Below are 19,999 nucleotides of genomic sequence, written 5' to 3'. Positions count from 1 at the left end.
TTCTATTATTTCTAAATTGAATTTCTATATCTCCATCTAAATGTTCAGTTATTTGATTAGGATTATTATTAATAGGGGTTTTATATTGTTGGTTTTCATTGTAAATTGACCATGTTTCTGGTAATACAATCTGGGACCAGTCTATTGATTTTGGTACTATGGTATTAGATTTTTCAATATTGGTTTGAAAAAATATTGTTTTACCTTTAGTATCTCTTTGTAACACATTAGGACATAAAGTATTCATAACTTTATAACAAATTTAATAAACTATTGCTATATTTTGAGATCCTGGGTTCATATCGAATCCCTGGGTCTTAAGAGTAAGTGTTAATACTTTGAGAATATTAGGATCATTAAGTGATGCAGAGTAGTTTGGGAAATAATTAAAATATACTGGACCGCTACACAAACTAGACTCTACTATTCCTAGTAATGAATCATTAAACTTATTATGTCTTGTATCTCTTAAACATACTAGAATTGAATTATTAAGTCCTAACCTGGTTAGAGGCTTTATGGCTACTTGTATTAAACCTATATACAAATATTTATAATTTTTATCTTTATGAGTCTGCATAATTTTTTTGGATAATAATTGGAAATCTTCTTGATTATTTATAACAGATAAAGTTTCTTCTACAGTTTTGATAGCATATCCTACTCTTAATTCAAATGATCCTTTCTTATATATATCTGTTATTGGGATTCTAGGTATATTCCAATTCTGGATTTGTTTTTCTATATTATCTGTGATTATTTTTTCTTTATTTTTTATTCTTAAAGTGCTACTTGACTGAGGTAATGCCTTATTAGATAAGATTTCTAATGAAATTTTCCATTATTAGGTTGCGGATGAGTGCCTTTAGTCAATCTCTTACGTCTTTCTGGACCTCAGCGGCTCTCCTGGCCTTAACAGTCATTTTGACTGGGTGGCAACGGCCTCAACTCTTGGACCAACTTTCTTTAATGGATAAATTTAATTAGATTTCTACCTTCTTCAGCTATTATCCTTGTGAAGTAACAGTTCTTTGAATAAAATTTAAAGAAGTGTGTACGTACTTAGCTGGCTCTGATACCAAATCAACCAAGATCTATATTTTTATACTATCATTCTAACATATCTTAGGTAAATTAACAGGACTAATATTACAAGAATAGAAAATGGAGCTATATCTAAAACAATCCAAGTAGTATAAGCAGACTGAAGAAACTTGATGCTAAAAACAACTTTCAATTGCATATTAAGAATGAAAAGATACAAATTACAGATTACTTCAACTTACAGTTACAGATTACTCCAACATACGATTACAGGTTACTCTAACATACAGTGACAGACTCAAACATCTGATCATACAGATTACAGATTACTCCAACATACTAACAATACACCTAATTACTCATAATAGAGGAGGAAAATAAAAGGAGAAGATTCTTACAACTTACAAATATAGTAACTGCAGAAAGCTTTCCACTCAGACGGACAATAACTAGGTAAACTGTTTTGATTACAATCACACATTCACTCTCTAAAGAAGAGGAGAAAATAGAGAAAGAGAAAAGGAAGAAAATGGACTCTAGAATATTGAGCTTCTGATTTCAAGCCTGCCTTCTTCATTTGGTGCTTTGTCCTTATATAGAGGTGGATTTCAAATGCTTCTTTTAATTAGCTTATTGCTTTTGCAAGTCTCTTCTGGTCTTTACAGGTGGACGGTTAAGGTAGACTGGAATCTTTCAGATGGGAAAAGATTAGAGATATAGAATCTTCCTATAGCAGGTAGTGGGTGGCAGCTTTTGTCTTTAGTGGATAACGGAGGAGGAATCTTTCGGTCGCTTTGTTGTTTGTTGGATAATGGGGAAGGAATCTGTCGGCAACTTTGTCGTTTGTTGGATAATGGAGGAGTCTGTCGGCTGCTTTGTCTTCTTTCGTTGGTAAGGAATCTTTGTACTATTGCTGTCTATTTAGTAACTATTGCTGAGAATGACTTAAGATGCTTGTAAAGGATGGGCCGGGTTAGGCCTAATATAGGGTCTGTTTTTTGGTGTAGCCATGGGCAGATTGGTCTTCTTCTGGTTCGATCATGAGATTTCCTTCTTCTGTTACTTGATTATCTGCCAATTTTGCTTCTGCTTCGAATATTTTCAACAATTGTTTCTCCAGTTCTTCTTTTGTGGCTTTTGGATTTTTCTTTCTAATCATGCATATGTATTCAGAAAGTTTATTTGGTTCCTCATAAGAGTATGATCCTAAATTGGTGGGTATTGGCTTCATTTTTATATGGGTAGGTTCTAGGTTATTATATATAAAGATACACCATTTGATTGCAATTTGTTTTTCAATGCATGGAATATATTCATAATTATTGTAAATATTTTTAGATATTGCAAACTTCCACTTTAATATCCAAGGAATTTTATAAAGAGCCATAAAATATAGATGGTAGTCTATATTAGGGTCTCTACCATTATATTCAATGAATCTGGCTTGAGATAATTGCAATGATTCAGGTAATATCTGGGATCCTGATCCCCATATTGAAAACCAATTTTGGAACCAATTTGGAGAAGGTTCATTAACTGGCATTTTGAATTGTATGAACCAAGTATGGGAATTATACGGATTTTGAAGGCACAAAACCTTATGCCATGCATCAACATATTCTGAATGTCTATAATATTTATTTGGGAAGTCTGGAGATTTTAATAGTTTTGACTTGAGTGGGTTTGCATCCCATTCATTGAAAGTTAATATTTTCCAATTCTGCAATTTTGAATATTGTACTATATTTGTATTCTTCTGATAAATAATGAGTAATTGAAGCTAAATTGGTTTCTAGGAGAATGGCCTCATACCATTCTCTGGTCTTAATCCCATTGGATGGATTAAGATTATTGAGCAAATACATGGCTGCAACTGTATTTGGGTTGTCCATCAAATGTTTGTCTTTATTACAAAATCAACAATAAAAAATACCCACCAATGTAGGATCATACTCTTATGAGGACCCAAATAAACTTTCTGAATACATACGAATGATGAGAAAGAAAAATCCAAAAGCCACAAAAGAAGAACTGGAGAAACAATTGTTGAAAATATTCGAAGAAGAAGCAGAATTGGCAGATAATCAAGTAACAGAAGAAGAAGGAAATCTCATGATCGAACCAGAAGAAGACCAATCTGCCCATGACTACTCCGAAAAACAGACCCCATATTAGGCTTGACCCGGCCCATCCTTTACAAGCATTTTAAGTCATTCTCAGCAATAGTTACTGAATAGACAGCAATAGTAAAAAGATTCCTTACCAACGAAAGAAAACAAAGCTGCCGACAGACTCCTCCATTATCCAACAAACGACAAAGTTACCGACAGATTCTTTCCCTATTATCCAACAAACGACAAAACTGTCGACAGATTCCTCCTCCATTATCCACCAAAGACAAAAGCTGCCACCCACTACCTGTTACAGGAAGATTCTATATCTCTAATCTTTTCCCATCTGGAAGATTCCAGTCTACCTCAACCGTCCACCTGTAAAGACCAGAAGAGATTTGCAAAAGCAATAAGCTGATTAGAGGAAGCATTTGAAATCCGCCTCTATATAAGAACAAAACACCAAATGAAGAAGGCAGGCTTGAAATCAGAAGCTCAGAATTCTAGAGTCCATTTTCTTCCTTTTCTCTTTCTCTATTTTCTCCTCTTCTTTAGAGAGTGAATATGTGATTGTAATCAAGACAGTTTACCTAGTTATTGTCCGTTTGAGTGGAAAGCTTTCTGTAGTTATTGTATTTGTAAGTTGTAAGAATCTTCCCCTTTTATTTTCCTCCTCTTTTATGAGTAATTAGGTGTATTGTTAGTATGTTGGAGTAATCTGTAATCTGTATAATCTGATGTTTGAGTTTGTAACTGTATGTTGGAGTAATCTGTAATTTGTATCTTTTGTTTGAATCTGTAACCGTATGTTGGAGTAATCTGTAATTTGTATCTTTTAATTCTTAATATACAATTGAAAGTTGTTTTTAGCATCAAGTTTCTTCAGTCTACTTATACTACTTGGATTGTTTTAGATATAGCTCCATTTTCTATTCTTGTAATGTTAGTTCTGTTAATTTACCTAGGATATGTTAGAATGATAGTATAAAAATATAGATCTTGGTTGATTTGGTATCAGAGCCAGCTAAGTACGTACACACTTCTTTAAATTTTATTCAAAGAACTGTTACTTCACAAGGATAATAGCTGAAGAAGGTAGAAATCTAATTAAATTTATCCATTAAAGAAAGTTGGTCCGAGAGTTGAGGCTGTTGCTACCCAGTCAAAGTGACTGTTAAGGTCAAGAGAGCCGCTGAGGTCCAGAAAGACGTAAGAGGTTGACTAAAGGCACTCATCCGCAACCTAATAATGGAAAATTTCATTAGAAATCTATCTAATAAGCCATTACCTCAGTCAAGTAGCACTTTAAGAATAAAAAATAAAGAAGAAATAATCATAGATAATGTAGAAAAAAATATCCGGAATTGGAATATACCTAGAATCCCAATAACTGATGTATATAAAAAAAGATCATTTGAATTAAGAGTAGGATATGTTATCAAAACTGTAGAAGAAACTTTATCTGATTATAAATAATCAAGAAGATTTCCAATTATTATCCAATAAAATTATACAGTCTCATAAAAATTATAAATATTTGCATATAGGTTTAATACAAGTAGCCATAAAGCTTCCAACCAGGTTAGGACTTAATAATTCAATTCTAGTATGTTTAAGAGATACAAGACATAATAAGTTTAATGATTCATTACTAGGATTAGTAGAGTCTAGTTTATGTAGTGGTCCAGTATATTTTAATTGTTTCCCAAACTACTCTGTATCATTTAATGATCCTAATATTCTCAAAGTATTAACACTTAATCTTAAGACCCAGGGATTCGATATGAACCCAAGATCTCAAAATATAGCAATAGTTTATCGAATTTGTTATAAAGTTATGAATACTTTATGTCCTAATGTGTTACAAAGAGATACTAAAGGTAAAACAATATTTTTTCAAACAAATATTGAAAAATCTAATACTATAGTACCTAAATCAATAGACTGGTCCCAGATTGTATTACCAGAAACATGGTCAATTTACAATGAAAACCAACAATATAAAACCCCTATTAATAATAATCCTAATCAAGTAATTGAACATTTAGATGGAGATATAGAAATTCAATTTAGAGATAATAAAAAAAGTAAAGATGATTTAGGACTAAAACCAAGTAAGAAACATGTGGAATCAGCTAGACATTCTACCTCTGCAATTTATGAATCAACCATTCAAAGATTAACAAGAACTAGGAGCAACATACAAATTCCTAATTATAAACCCCAATATAAACCAATTAGCAGAAACACAGAGTTTTCTGATACAGAAAGAGATTTTCAAATTTTAACTCTACAAGAAAAAAAGAAAGTAGACTTAGACTATGTAATGATTATTCATCGGATGAAAATTCACAAATCTGAGAATTGTATTTAAAAATATTTCAAAAAAGATTAATAGATCTATTCCATATTAAATACAATAAATATTTAAAAAAGGAAAAACAAAATATAGGATTTTTTGTATGATGGCTTAAAAAGATTCTTACTGAAAAAGGAGTTCAAATCCCTAAATTTGAAATATATGCTTTAGAAAAGCAATATCATACATATAATCTAGTAGAAGGCAATATGGCTTCAATACATCCTCCAGAAAAAAATATTATTATAAAAGGAACCACCAAAATAGAAAAAGATTCTGACACTAAAATTGTCTCAGAAACAAGAGCAACCCATTATAAAATGACTAATGAATATACCCAAATGATAGAATTATTACCCCACATTATAGAACAAAATAACTATACGAATTTATATATGCAATCATTAGGAAGACAATCAGTTAGAATTGAAAATATGTTAATCGCTTCTCATGGAAAATTAGAAGTGCAGAAAAAAGCAGTCTTGTTTACACCTCCCCCTGAAATAAATACAGAAAGATTTAATCTTAAGGAAAGATAACAAAGATCTTATAAACGAATTAATCTCTAAATTATCCCATCTAGATATTACAGATAAAGAAACAGAGAAAAAGGGTAAAGGAACTCTGAAAGAACCAGAAGCTTTAACCCTCCAAGAAGAACCATTAATAGAAGATAATTTGGACAATATGGAAATTGCTTTTACATAAAATAATCAAGATACACAAAATATTATTAAGATATTTTATGGAACGAAATGGAGACCTGCAACCCAGGCAAGAATGTATCATACCAGACCAACCCCAGTAGATATTCAATTTGAAGAAGATTTAATATCACACACCACTTCCTATTTTGGAAGAACAATAGTAAATTGGAACATAGATGGTCTGTCTGAACATCAAATATTGGATACTATGGAACATATGACCATGTATGCATCAGCATGTAAAATGGCAGGAAATCACGAACAAGAGGTAGCCAAAGCTATTGTTTGTGGATTCACTGGTTGGCTTCGAGGATGGTGGGATTTTCACCTACCCAATGCCACTAAAAATAATATTCTATCTAATACTAGACAATGGACTGTTAAAAATGAACAAAATCAAGATATATTATATAGTGAAAGTGATGCGGTCAATACCCTCATATATACTATTACTCTTCATTTCGTAGGGAGTACAGTTTTATTAGAAGCTGGATCTGAAGATTTACTTTCCAATTTAAGATGTCCTACTTTATCTCATTGTAAATGGTATAAAGATGTGTTCTTTTCAAGAGTATTAACTAGGAAGATAGTCAATTAGATCATTGGAAAGAAAAATTTATAGTTGGTTTAATTTATTTCTTTGTCAAAAAAGTTAAAAATAGACTCAAAAATAAAAATAGAGGAATTATACAATATTCATCATATACTTTAGGAGAATTATCTGCAGAAATATGTGCAGAAGGACTAGCCTTATGCACTGACCTAAACTTAAAAAGACAACTAGATAAACAAAGAATGGCTGGTAAAAAAGAATTAGGTGATTTTGCGAACAATTTGGTTATAGTATAGGTACATCTCCTAATAAAATACATAAAAAGAAAAAATAAGAAAAATAAGTGAGAGAAATTTATTAAAAATTTTTCCTCTAAAACCAAAAAAGGGAAAAAAAAATTACGTTACAAGTGTGGAAAAGTTGGACATTATAAAAGGAATTGCAAAATAAAAAGAAAAATAGATACTATAATGCTAGATGAAACCATTAGAAACATAATCTATGATATAATACAAATCTATGATTCAAATAGTAGTTCCACTGAAGACACAAATGAAAGTGATAGTTCATTAATAGGTCATATTGAAGATGAAAATCTAGTATGGAGTAGTTCTGAAAATCAATCAGATAATGAAAAAATGGAAGAATGTTCTTGCAATACTCTCACTAATGAAGTTTTAGATCTAATCGAGAAAATTGCAGACCCTAATGAAAAATGAGACGTAATAACTCAATATTTAAAATTTGCTAAATTAAAAAATAAATCGCCACCATTAATAAAACCAGCAGATGAATATAGTTTTTCATAAATCATAAAAAGAATAAATAAAAGGGATATAATTAATAAAGAACCTACAATATCTGATTTAAAAAGAGAAATAAATGAAGTCAAAGAAGTACAACATCTAAAAAATAGAATTAAAATATTAGAACTTCACAATGAAGTATCAGGAGAATTTTCTGACACAGATGAATTAGAATTTAATCAACTAGTAGATATTCATAATAATAAATCCATAGCAAAAACTTCTGAACCTTCTGAAACCAATATTGAAAACAATTTGAATTTAATAAATAGAATCATTACACAAAAAAGGTTTACCCTAATAAGAATTATAGTAAAAAATGATTATAGTTTTCAATCTTTAGCATTAATGGACTTTGGAGCTGATTTGAATTGTATCAATGAAGGCCTTGTCCCCACTAAATATTTTGATAAAACGAAACAAGCTCTAAATACTGCAAATGGAAGCAGACTAATAATTAAATATAAATTATCTGATACAGTTGTTTGTAATAATGGTAATTGTATAACAACACCTTTTATTATGGTTAAAGGTTTAAGTCAGGCTGTAATATTAGGAACACCTTTTTTAAGCCTACTTTATCCCTTAACTATAGACACTACTAGTATAGACACTACTAGTATAGAAACAACTATAGATGGTCATAAAATCAAATTTGAAATTATCTGATACAGTTGTTTGTAATAATGGTAATTGTATAACACCTTTTATTATGGTTAAAGGTTTATGTCAGGCTGTAATATTAGGAACACCTTTTTTAAGCCTACTTTATCCCTTTACTATAGACGCTATTGGTATAGAAACAACATTAGATGGTCATGAAGTCAAATTTGAATTTATAGATAAGCCAAAAATTAAAGAAATTAATAATGTAAAACATCATGTAGAAAGTAAAGAAAAATTTCTCTGTTACCTTAAAATAGAAATAAAATATAAACAAGTAGAGGAAGATCTAACTCTTCCTGAAACCCAAGAAGAAATTATTTCAATAAAAACCAAAATTGAAAAAAAAATATGTAGTGATTTACCTAATGCCTTTTGGGAAAGAAAGAAGCATATGGTTCGCTTACCATATGAACCAGATTTTACTGAAAATAAAATACCTACTGAAAATAAAATACCTACTAAAGCAAGACCAATACAAATGAATGCAAAATTATTAGAATTTTGCAAAAAAGAAATAGATGTACTAAAGGTCTAATTAGAAAAAGTGCATCCCCTTGGAGCTGTGCTGCATTTTATGTGAATAAGAATGCAGTAAAAGAAAGAGGAGTTTCAAGATTAGTAATAAATTATAAACCATTAAATAAAGCACTCCAATGGATAAGGTATCCTATACCGATTAAAAAGGATTTATTAGATAGACTAATAAATGCTTGTATTTTTTCAAAATTTGATTTCAAATCAGGATATTGGCAAATTCAAATAAAAGAAGAAGATAGATATAACACTGCATTTAATGTACCCTTTGGACAATTTGAGTGGAATGTTATGCCATTTGGCCTAAAAAATGTCTCCATCAGAATTTAAGAAAATAATGAACGATGTGTTTAATCCTTATTTAAATTTATGATAGTATATATAGATGATGTTTTAATTTTCTCAGAAAATATACCTCAACATATTAAACATAGAAATGTTTTTATTAATGCTGTAAAACATGCAGGATTGGTTGTCTCTGCAAAAAAGATAAGTTTATTTCAAATTAAAATAAGATTCTTATGACATAATATTTATCAAGGTACAATTGTACTTATAGATAGAGCAATCCAATTTGCTGATAAATTTCTTGATATAATATTAGATAAAAAAGAATTGCAAAGATTCTTAGGATGTCTAAATTATATATCCGATTTTTATGAAAATCTAGCTATAGAAGCAAAACCATTATATGATAGACTACGAAAAAATCCTCCTAAATGGACAGAAGAACATGCCATAGCTGTCAAGAGGTTAAAGCTTAAAACAAAAGAGTTACCATGTTTAAATTTACCAGATCCACATGCATCCCAGATTATAGATTCTGATGCCTCAGAATTAGGTTTAGGATGAATATTAAAACAGCAAAAAGGAAATATTGAACAATTAGTTTACATATATATATATATATATATATATACAAAAATATGTTTTTTGTGATGAATATGAGAAAAATATTTCTTTCTTTTTAATGTTATATATTTTTTATGAGCTTCTTGGATTGTTTTTAATGTTATATTATTTTTTTTTTGTGATGAATATGTGAAAAAAAGTATTTCTTTTTATATATTTTTTTTATATAAAAGTATGTTTTTTTGTTCTACTTTCTTCTTTTGTGTGGAAATGTGGAATGAGTTTGTGTTGACTGAATGGTATCAAAACATTCACGTTTTTTGGTTAAGTTTACAATGAATTCTTTGGGCTTTTGATAGGAAATCATAGCAGTTCGTAAATGTACTCCATTCTTTGCTGCATTTTATCTTTCAAATCGTATCCTTTTGCCGGTTGTCATGCTACAAATATCCAGCCACATCTAGTTTGGACTTTGGAACAGTTACGACCTCTTTATATGACATTTCATTAGGCTAGACTTTATACGTACCAATATATTTATTGCAACACTACTGACTGTTATTCAGTGAGAATCTATGGAATTACTGTAGAAGTCTTGTGAATTTGCAAGAATTTTCTATTGCTCTATTGAAGCCATGAATTGTCTGCACCTTATGATGCAACTTGATCCAAATGACTAATATATGACCAGTCTAGAAGATGAAAAGAAAAAAGAAAATGACTTGTATATAGTCTAATCTAAGTTTTTCTATTTTTTTATTTTTTTAAAATATTTTGGGGGTTTTTTGCCCATTTTTTTTAAAAAAATCTACTTGACCGGTTAATCGCCCCTGTTAGTCCGGTTCCGATTTGAGCTGCTCCTAGGCTCATGACCGGTTAATCGTTGTGGTTCAATTTTGCAAACACTGGTCTTTACACAATTTTTTTTTAAATTTTTTGGATCAGTCAATCTTCACAGTTCACACAAATAAGCAAAGTGTTTATACTAAAGAGATTGCCAATTGGTTTGGTGCACCAAACCAGCATAAGTCAAGATATAATGCTTCATTGTGAGAGATATATGTTTGATCTGGCAAATGTATGGCAAATGTACGATACACCTTACATTTTTCTCAAAGTTTTGTATCCACCATCTTGCCTTCAAATCCTAAACTGGTATCCTATGTCTACTTAGACAGCATATAGCACCCTAACAAGAAACCACTCTTGAAACTCATAAAGCATTTGAAATGTTTGGAGATAGTTCATAATTTGCATCCAAAGGTGCAGGTTTAAATGTTAAATGTTTGTTGTCCTGCGTACTTTGATCGGAATCTAATCTATATATACTTGAAGATTTTCTTTGGTGATGTGTGACCTTGCCATTTTATTATGGGACTGGATGAGTCAATATCCAATTTACAACCTATTAAAGTGTTTTAAGTGCAGGCCACTACCAAACAATGCATTTAAATGATGAACATTATAAACATTTTTCTTTTACAAAAATACTATGTGCAAATTGACTATTATAAACAGTTTTCTTCTATGGAATTTGCAAAAATACTATGTGCAAATTGACATGAAGCACTATATATGTACTTACAAGCTTAGGGGCTTTTTTTTTAGAGAAACAAGCTTAGGGGCTTTGTTGAGGCATAGATTTCCTTTGAAAGTTTGCATAAGAGATAAATCTTGAATACTGTTGTCATAGGTATTCCCATCTCTATCTGCCCCATATCATGGTGAAGGAAAACATTCAAATGTTCCTCAAATACAAGAACCACTCTTTAATGCTGCTATGGTCACTAGGAATAGCACACTTGTTATTGTCGCCACATGGGAGACACCCCACAATAGTCGACTCCTTTTCCTTTCAAAACCCAAATGTTTAAATTGTGCCTAGTACATTCTCCTTACTTTCTGATTTGACTATCAAATAATTATGGGGTTCCAAAGGAAACTTGGGACAATCAAGAGATGAAATAAAATTTCTGAAATAATAAATGGTGGTAGAGAGAGTTTTTAATAGAAACATAAAAAGAGAGAAAGTTTGTATATACCAGTTCTTTCAACATGCAGTAGCCTCTTGTGGGTAGTCAAACATTGTTGTACAATTGATATTGAAGTAACATATTGAGATGGTTTGCTTTTCCGAGCATTTTAAGCCAAGAAGACATGACAGAATGATGTTTTTCTCCATGTTTTTTTATGCTGAATTATCAATGTGCAATTTGGATTGTATGCATGCAACATATTCAATCTCATGTGCTAGTGACTCAACCTTCTATTGCAAACATTTATGCATCCATTGAACCAGAAGTTCAGAACATATTTTTTTATTCATTTCTATATAATTTAGTTAAATGAGATATCATGATGCTATATTCCAATATGTTTGTATACATTTCCAACAGGATTTGATGCCCCGAGCATGAACTTAAGATCTCAGAGTGAGTGCATTCAACACAAACATGCCACACAGGACAAGACCAATGACAGGACTTTTGGTTTTCTTCGGAGTGAATGTTGTTTTGGTGTCCACTATCACTCCTGTTTATGATTTTGTTTGCTTTCTACCTTATTGGGAGAGAAGGGTACGATTCTTATTTCACAATTTTCTTGTTTGTGTATTATCTAATGTTCTCTTGAAAAAGGTTTTAGCTGTAGTTTGCCTTTCTCTTCTTAACAAAAATGCATATTGGAGATTTAGGCAAAATATTGCAGACTTGCATTTCATGTTAATTGATATTCCTATATATCCTCTATTGATACATCAAACAATTAGAAGTTACAACATTGAGAATTTCATCAAGTGCCACAATCTTAAATTGACTTGTGTAAGTCTCAATGTAAATTAAGATTTTTGTCTTTCTTAATTTTTCTTTTTTGAAGTTTTCTTTATAATAATATTTTGGCCTTCTTGAATGAATTGGAGAAATTGGAAATTTCTTTTTTCTTGATTATTATTATTATTATTATTATTATTATTATTTTGTTTGGGGGGGATGGGTAGGGATTGGGTGAGATGGGAACACAATTTTTTTAGTTAGAGGAAACTGATCAAAGTCCATGATTTTTATTATTGGGGCATGGTATTTTAGAAGGCGGAACTCACTGCCAAAGCAGCCAAATATCCAAGTCAAGACGCCGCATTATTGAGGTGCTCCAAAAATAGAAAGGGGTTCAGCAGTGTTGGGGAGAAAAGGATGGTCACCAACCCTCCCCCCCATTCCACCCCCACATCAAATAAAATAAAATAAATAAATAATATAAAATAAAGGGAAAATTACATATACATCTGTTATATTTATCATTATTACAAAAATACCTTAAAATTTTTGTTATTACACATATATCCATTTTTTCAACTTCATAACAGTTTTTTTTAAAAAGGCGGAACTACCCATTTTCGGTTTCTCAAAAAACCGAAATATTTAAAATTTTTGGTTTTATGAAAATTGAAATTCTTAAAGATTTCGGTTATTCAAGAATCAAAATTTAAGAATTTTTCAGATTTTTAAAATCCAGATTTATATTTATTCCAATTTTTGAAAACCAAAAATTTATGCACTAGAACCCTGAAATAACATTATCCTATGAGCATTTTTCTCTATATTTTAGGGTTTCAAAAAAAATTCTCTCCCCTACTCTACCACACCCTCTCACCGTCCCTCTCTCTCTAACCCACGCACTTGAATATATTTGCTCTCGGTCTCATTGTGATTGATGCATTTCTTACTCTTGCCTTATACTATTGATTAAATTTGATTGAATTAACACAAAATATTTATTATTTATCTTTGAAGTGAATTTTTTTGGGTAAATACTGGATTGAATAATTGATTTATTTACTAGTACACTGTATTGCTCAATTTTGTCCCATGGGCAAGGCCAACATGCTAGATCTATTACGTAAAATTCATATTTTGTGAACCCTCAATTAGTTACATATATCCCAATTTTTTTATGCTTTATTTTATTTATTGTCTGTAACACGAATTTTGATATTCATTTAATACAGTAGTATTGACAATGATTACCGAGGGAGTGCAACTGGTATTTCGATATGGGGGGTCTTTTGAGACAAACCCAGATTACCCGATGTCTTTTTTTATATATGGAGAAAATTGAAGGTTACAAAATTCCATGGAAATAGTTCCTTGGAGCAACTAAAAAGGTCATTTTGGAAATTAACATTTTGTGCTCCAAACAAGTTGACTGTTATGTACCACAACACGACTCTATATAGTGGCCTTGAATTGATTGACATAAGTGATAATATAGATTTATCTTTTATGTTGGCAGTGGTGTTTTCGAGTATTTTTGTATACATTGCATCTATAATAGAGCCGGAGCGGAGGTCAATGGTATTCCAAACGGCAGATTTTGTTGGTGATGACCCATCTACAAGGAATAGGTACATCTATAATTTACATTTTCATCTCTAATTTACTTTAATTGAATTGTCCATGTGCACAAACTGTTGCTTCAACTTATACTGTATCTTTTGTTAAAAATTGTCGGAACGCACCTTTACCTGATCATTTAAAGAATATCCAAGTGGTGCTCGTCCAATTAGAAAACGAGCCTAAGCTTCTATCAAAGCGTGATGTTGAGGATATTGAACCGATTGAAAGCCCATGTAAAGGAATTGGTAACAAGGTTGTTTTGGAATTTAGCCAATATTTTGAAAATATTAATGAATGTCGACATATGTGGTTGATTTTGTTGTTTACATTAATTTTATTTTAAAGTTTGTCAAAAGCTAAGGAGGGTGGGTACAGGCAAGTTCTAAATCAGAGGGATGTACGTGGCAAGTGCAATGCTTAAGAGTTGGTAATACGACAGACTTGAAAGTGAAGTCCACGATTAAGGGGCACACATGTAGTGGTACAATAGGGATGGTCCATCAGCCGCTAGCTCATAATGATTTGGTGGCAAAAAAAATTAAAGCTCGCATTCATGACCAATCTAAGATTACAACGAAAGACATTATAAAGGATGTCACGGTGTCAAGCTTTCCTACATGCAAGCATGACGGGCCAAAGAGGTTGCTAGGGAGATGGTAGATGGGTCACACGGATAAAGGCAGGTTCAAACGACTATTTAAAGCCTTTCGTCCTTGCATCATAAGTTTTGTTAATTGATGCAGACTAGTAATGGGTATTAATGGAACATTCTTAAAAGTAAAATATCAAGGTATATTATTGTTTGTCATTGCCATAGATGCAAATAATAACATCTTCTCAATAGCATTTGCAGTGGTCGAAGAGGAGAACTACCAGAATTGGCGTTGGTTCTTGAGAATTATGAGTTATGTATTCAATGAGCATGTCAATCTGTCTATCTTGACAATTGTTTCTCATCGACAAAAAAGCCTACTAGAAGTAATAGTAAAGTGTTTTCCCATATGTTTTCTAGCATACTACATGCGACATTTAGAAGAAAACTTCATGAGCTTTATAAAGAAGTCAACAAATAAAACAATATTGCTCATGTTGTTTTGGAAGGCTGTTCACAAAATGACCATTGGTGGGTTTGATAAAATAGTGTTGAATATGTAGTTTGCCGACCTAGAAGCATATAAGTGGATTAAGAATATCCCTCTCAAATATTAGGCAAATGCCCATTTTTCAGGGTTTAGATACAATTATCTTACCTCGAACATGGCTGAGTCATTCAACAGCTATATTTTATTTGCTTGGGACAAGCTGATCAGTTCTTTGTGTGACGACCTAAGAGTATAGTTGATGTGCATGTTTGAAGAGAAGAGGGAGTTAACTAATATCTAGAGCGGCGTGCTGGTATCAAAAGCCCAAGAATATCTGACTTGCGAAAGATGAAGGCAAGATTTTTACACAGTTATATCGGCTATGGATACGCAGTTCAAGATCCACTATGCAGGGGAGAAGTTTGTTATAGAGTTAACTCAATGGACGTGCAGTTGTAGCAAATGGCAAATCGGTGGCATACCATGTAGTCATGCCATTGCGGCTATTAACCACATGCACATGGATGTCATTGCGTTTTGCAGTCGGCATTTCACAGTGGAATATTTTAAAAGGGCCTTCCAAACACTCTTTGGGCCTGTTCTGGATGATTTTGAGTTGATTGGTATGTTTAACAAGATGACATGCCTTCCTAGAAGGGCAAAGAAGCAACAAAACAAATTCTTGATTGAACACTCCACTAGGGCATTGAAGTGCAAGTGATGCGGCATATTGGGTCAAAATAGCAGGACCTGCAAAGAACCAATAGGTCATTAGGGAATGGTAGGTTCTTAATGATGTATCAAATCATCAATTTGGGGAATGTCATTTGATGGAAACGTTTTGGGGAATTAATGTCATTATATTGTGGAATGAATGTCATTGCAAACTTTGAAATAATGGAGTTCTTGAATTTTAGAAAACGAGTGAGCAAATTTTGGTCCATGATGGTTTTGAAATTTTTTAAAAAAACGAATGAGCAAATTATGGGATTTTCGGTTTTTCAAAAACTGAAAATTGAATTTCATTCCTAGTAACTTACTGGAATTTTTTTTGAAATCAGTAACTTACTGGAAATTAACAATGATTTTTACTTATTCAAAACCTAAAAACTCAGTTTCAATTTCCAGTAAGTTATTAGAAATTAACCATGATTTTTGGTTTTTCAAAAAACCGAAAATCTCAAGTTTTCAATTTTTCAAAAACTGAAATGTTAGTTTCAATTTCTAGTAAGTTATTGGAAATTAACCATGATTCTTTGTTTTTCAAAACCGAAAATCTTAAGTTTTCAGTTTTTAAAAAACTGAAAAATTAGTTTTAGTTTCTAGAACTTATTTGAAATTAACCATGATTTTTTGTTTTTCAAAAACTGAACATCTCAAGTTTTCGGCTTTTCAAAAACCAAAAAGTTAGTTTCAATTTCTAGTAAGTTACTGGAAATTAACCATGATTTTCGGTTATTCAAAAAACCAAAAACTCAGTTTCAATTTCCAGTAAGTTACTAGAAATTAACCATGATTTTCGGTTTAATCTCAAATTTTCGGTTTTTGAAAAATCGAATACTCAATTTCAATTTTTGCATAAAGTTATTGGAAATTAACCATGATTTTTGGTTTTTTGAAAAAACCAAAAGTCTCAAGTGCTGCTAGAACCAATGTTGTCAGATTCGTTTTGGAACTTTCTTCGGTTTGGTAAGGAAAATAAAGCAATTCGGTGCTTTGGACAATTCGGGGGAAGACTTTGGATTTTTTATGTAATATAATATAAATGGAAACTATATTCAATTATTAAAAATAAATATTAAAATATAAAAAATATATATATTAAAAATAAAAATTATAAAAAAAGAAATTCAATTTATGAGGACAAAACGGTCCTTTTACATGATGAAGAGGTGGCTTGGTAATCAGCTTATTTTATTTTAATATAAGTAAAGGACCGTAGTGGAATTTTAGACACATTGAGATGGGGCAAGGTGGTATTTATTGGAAGAGGACGATGAATTGATGATGCATGGGGCCACGTGGTAGTAAAATCTTGGTGTAACACATATGAGTTGGACTTGGGGCTTCGCGCTCTTTCACATTATGCTTGAAGAGTCGATGATGCCGCAATATCATTTTGAATGGCGAAATATCTTGTCGAAACATAGTTGCATTTGCTTCGCTTCAGATGTTAGGGGAAATCCTAAGACTTTGGTTGCTTTGTCGGAAAGAAGCGAATATAACAACATTGACTAGAACATTAATCATTAATATAATGAGAGGTCTAGGCATTGAACACAGGCTTCATAGATGCATATCAATATCACACAATTGAATAGGGGGCTAATAATGTAAATGTAAAACGACAATAACAATATAGCAAACATGGAAGTCTAACACAACTGCATAAGGCTAAAGAGTGAGAACCTGTGTTCATGAATATATAAAACAAGTGTTGCTAGAACATTAAACAATATATAATACTTTGGAATATCACAAGCTTAACCAAACACTCAAGCACCTTCCAATAACCATTCAATAACCTGGGAAGTGTGAGGGAAAAAGATTGTTTTATAAGCAATGACAAACACTCAAAAATATCATGTATTTCTTTATAAATTGGACAATAACAAACACTCAAAAATACAAAACAGTTAAAAGTACAAAACTGCCCCGATTTCAAAAGTATCTGGGGCAAATTTTGATACATCAAACAATATATAATACAATGTCAACAGTACATAAGATACAACGAAATTAGAAGTTATCGCCTTCTCTTTGGCTGATACTGTTTCTTTCGGGTATTATATCTTTTGGGCTCCTCAAGTACATGCTGTGTGGAAGGGACCAGGTCTTCTACAACACGATTATTTTCACCTACTACACCACTTCTAAGCTCGTCATGCACTCCTTTAGCATTCATTTCCTCATGCACCCCTTCGATATTTATTTCACGTTGTAAACTTAACATCTTGATTTCTATTTCATTGAGGTCCACATGCATATACTTGGACATAGTATCAAACCCTTTGGTAATACTATTCAAAATTTCTTGATTCCACTTTTATCGCAAGGCCATTGCCTCGGTTATCAAAGTTGTGCGAACCAGAAATCCATTAGTTTGCAAAAACAAGATAGGTAAGTATAATATTAAAACTATTTTGAGGGACTAATAGGTAAGTATAATATTAAAACAATTTCAAGGTCAATAGAAACATATCATCATGTTTTCATAACAGCGAGGTCTCATATTATATCATGATTCATGGGCAGGATCCACCTCTTCTTCTTGCTTATTAATAGGTTGCGTTATGTCTTTTGGTGGGTTAGTGATATTGTGGATTGTCGGATAGGTGACTCGGCGGTATCAGGCTTTGTACTCCTCTGAGGGCAGCCCATTGTTCTCATCTACTTCAATGTCCGACATGATGCGGTTATGTCGAGTCTCCCAATATCCGATTTTGTCCGCATTATCCACCCTCCAATCTCGCTGCCCACCATGTATGCTAGTCTTCTTACCAACATAAACAAGATTCCTTGGTATGCCCTGTTTTGCTCCAAACTGCTGACGCATACGGTCCGACATATGGCTCGACGATGTCATCAAAATATGAGGGTCGTTATGCACATCTCTGTTTGGAATACTTGCGCCCTATTATTTGAAATGATATCATTGGCTTAAAATAAGGATTCCATATTACCTGTCATATGATTTGAAATCACACATATGACAATTACTTAGCAAACAACTACAAATACTTAAAAATAATCAAATTTAACCAAAATAACAAGACTTAAAAACATTAGAACTTAGTCTAACCCCATTAAGTTGGAGGTCAACGAATTATTATGGTTATGTAGACTGCCATAATAATCCTTTGGCCTCCAACCTAATGAGGTTAGATTAAATTCTAATGTTTTTAAATCTTTTGTTATTTGGATTAGATTTGATTATTTTAAGTATTTTTAGTTGTTTGCTGATTGATTATCGTATGTGTGATTTCAAATCATGTGACAGGTAATATGGAATCCTTATTTCAAGCCTAGTAATATCATTTCAGACGATAGGCGCAAGCATTCCAAACTGTGATGTGCATAATGACCCTCATATTTGATGACATTATCGAGCTTTATAAGCCGAACCGTGTGCACCAGTAGTTTGGAGCAATACATGGCATACCTAAGAATGCCATCTATGTTGGTAAGAGGACTAGGAGACATAGTGGGCAGCGAGATTACAGCGTAGACAATGTGGACAAAATTCGACATTGGGAGACTCGACATAATCGCATCATGTCGCATATTGAAGTGAATGAGAACAATGGGCTGCCCTCAGAGGAGTACAAGGCCTGGTACCGCCGAGTCACCTATTCGATAATCCACGATGTCACTAACTCACCAAAAGACATAATGCAACCGGGTAACCAGCAAGAAGAGGTTGATCCTGCCCATGAACCACACTCTACTATGAGATTATGAGGACAAGATTGTATATATTATTGACTTTAAAATTGTTTTTATATTATACTTATTAATCTCTCGAAATTGTTTTAAATTATACTTACCTATCTTGCTTTTGCTAGCTAATAGATTTTAGGTTAGTAAAACCTTGATAGCTAAGAATTGGCCTTGCAGAAAAAGTAGAATCTAGAAGTTTTTAATCGTATGAACAAGGCATTTGATATTATGTCCAAATATACGCCTCGATGAAATAGAAGTCAGGATGTCAAATTTACAACGTGAAATGAATGCTGAAGGGGGTGCATGATGAGCCCATTGGTGAGTGAAAGTAGTCGTGTTATAGAAGATTTGGCCCCTTCCACACAACCTGTACTTGAGGAGCCCAGAAAGTATAATACTTGAAAGAAGTAGTATCAGCTCAAGAGAAGACGATGACTCTTAATTTCATTTT

At 32.1% G+C, this 19,999-nt stretch overlaps 1 protein-coding gene across 5 annotated transcripts in view; it reads left to right on the top strand.

Annotated features, from left to right (window-relative positions):
- LOC105420032 (uncharacterized) overlaps positions 1 to 19,999 on the top strand; it is a 34,697-nt gene that overhangs the window by 9,290 nt on the left and 5,408 nt on the right. Inside the window, exons 2-3 of one of the 5 annotated variants that reach the window (XR_002279605.2) lie at positions 12,029 to 12,208; positions 13,920 to 14,031. Coding sequence is in view for 4 of the 5 variants with exons in the window: in XM_020662404.2 (XP_020518063.1) it covers positions 12,086 to 12,208 (123 nt within the window). In the remaining variant the exon portion in view is untranslated. Of the gene's footprint in view, positions 1 to 1,148; positions 1,936 to 12,028; positions 12,209 to 13,919; positions 14,032 to 19,999 lie in introns of those variants that run through there. The other 4 variants (XM_020662404.2, XM_020662405.2, XM_088858625.1 and 1 more) reach the window with 4 other exon arrangements.

Source organism: Amborella trichopoda, chromosome 1 (assembly GCF_054954075.1).
Source record: "Amborella trichopoda isolate Santa Cruz 75 chromosome 1, AtrichopodaSantaCruz75HAP2 v2.0, whole genome shotgun sequence".
Classification (NCBI taxonomy): Eukaryota; Viridiplantae; Streptophyta; class Magnoliopsida; order Amborellales; family Amborellaceae; genus Amborella; species Amborella trichopoda.
Note: the sequence above shows the minus strand (reverse complement) of the source record. Positions and strands in the feature narration are given on the sequence as shown.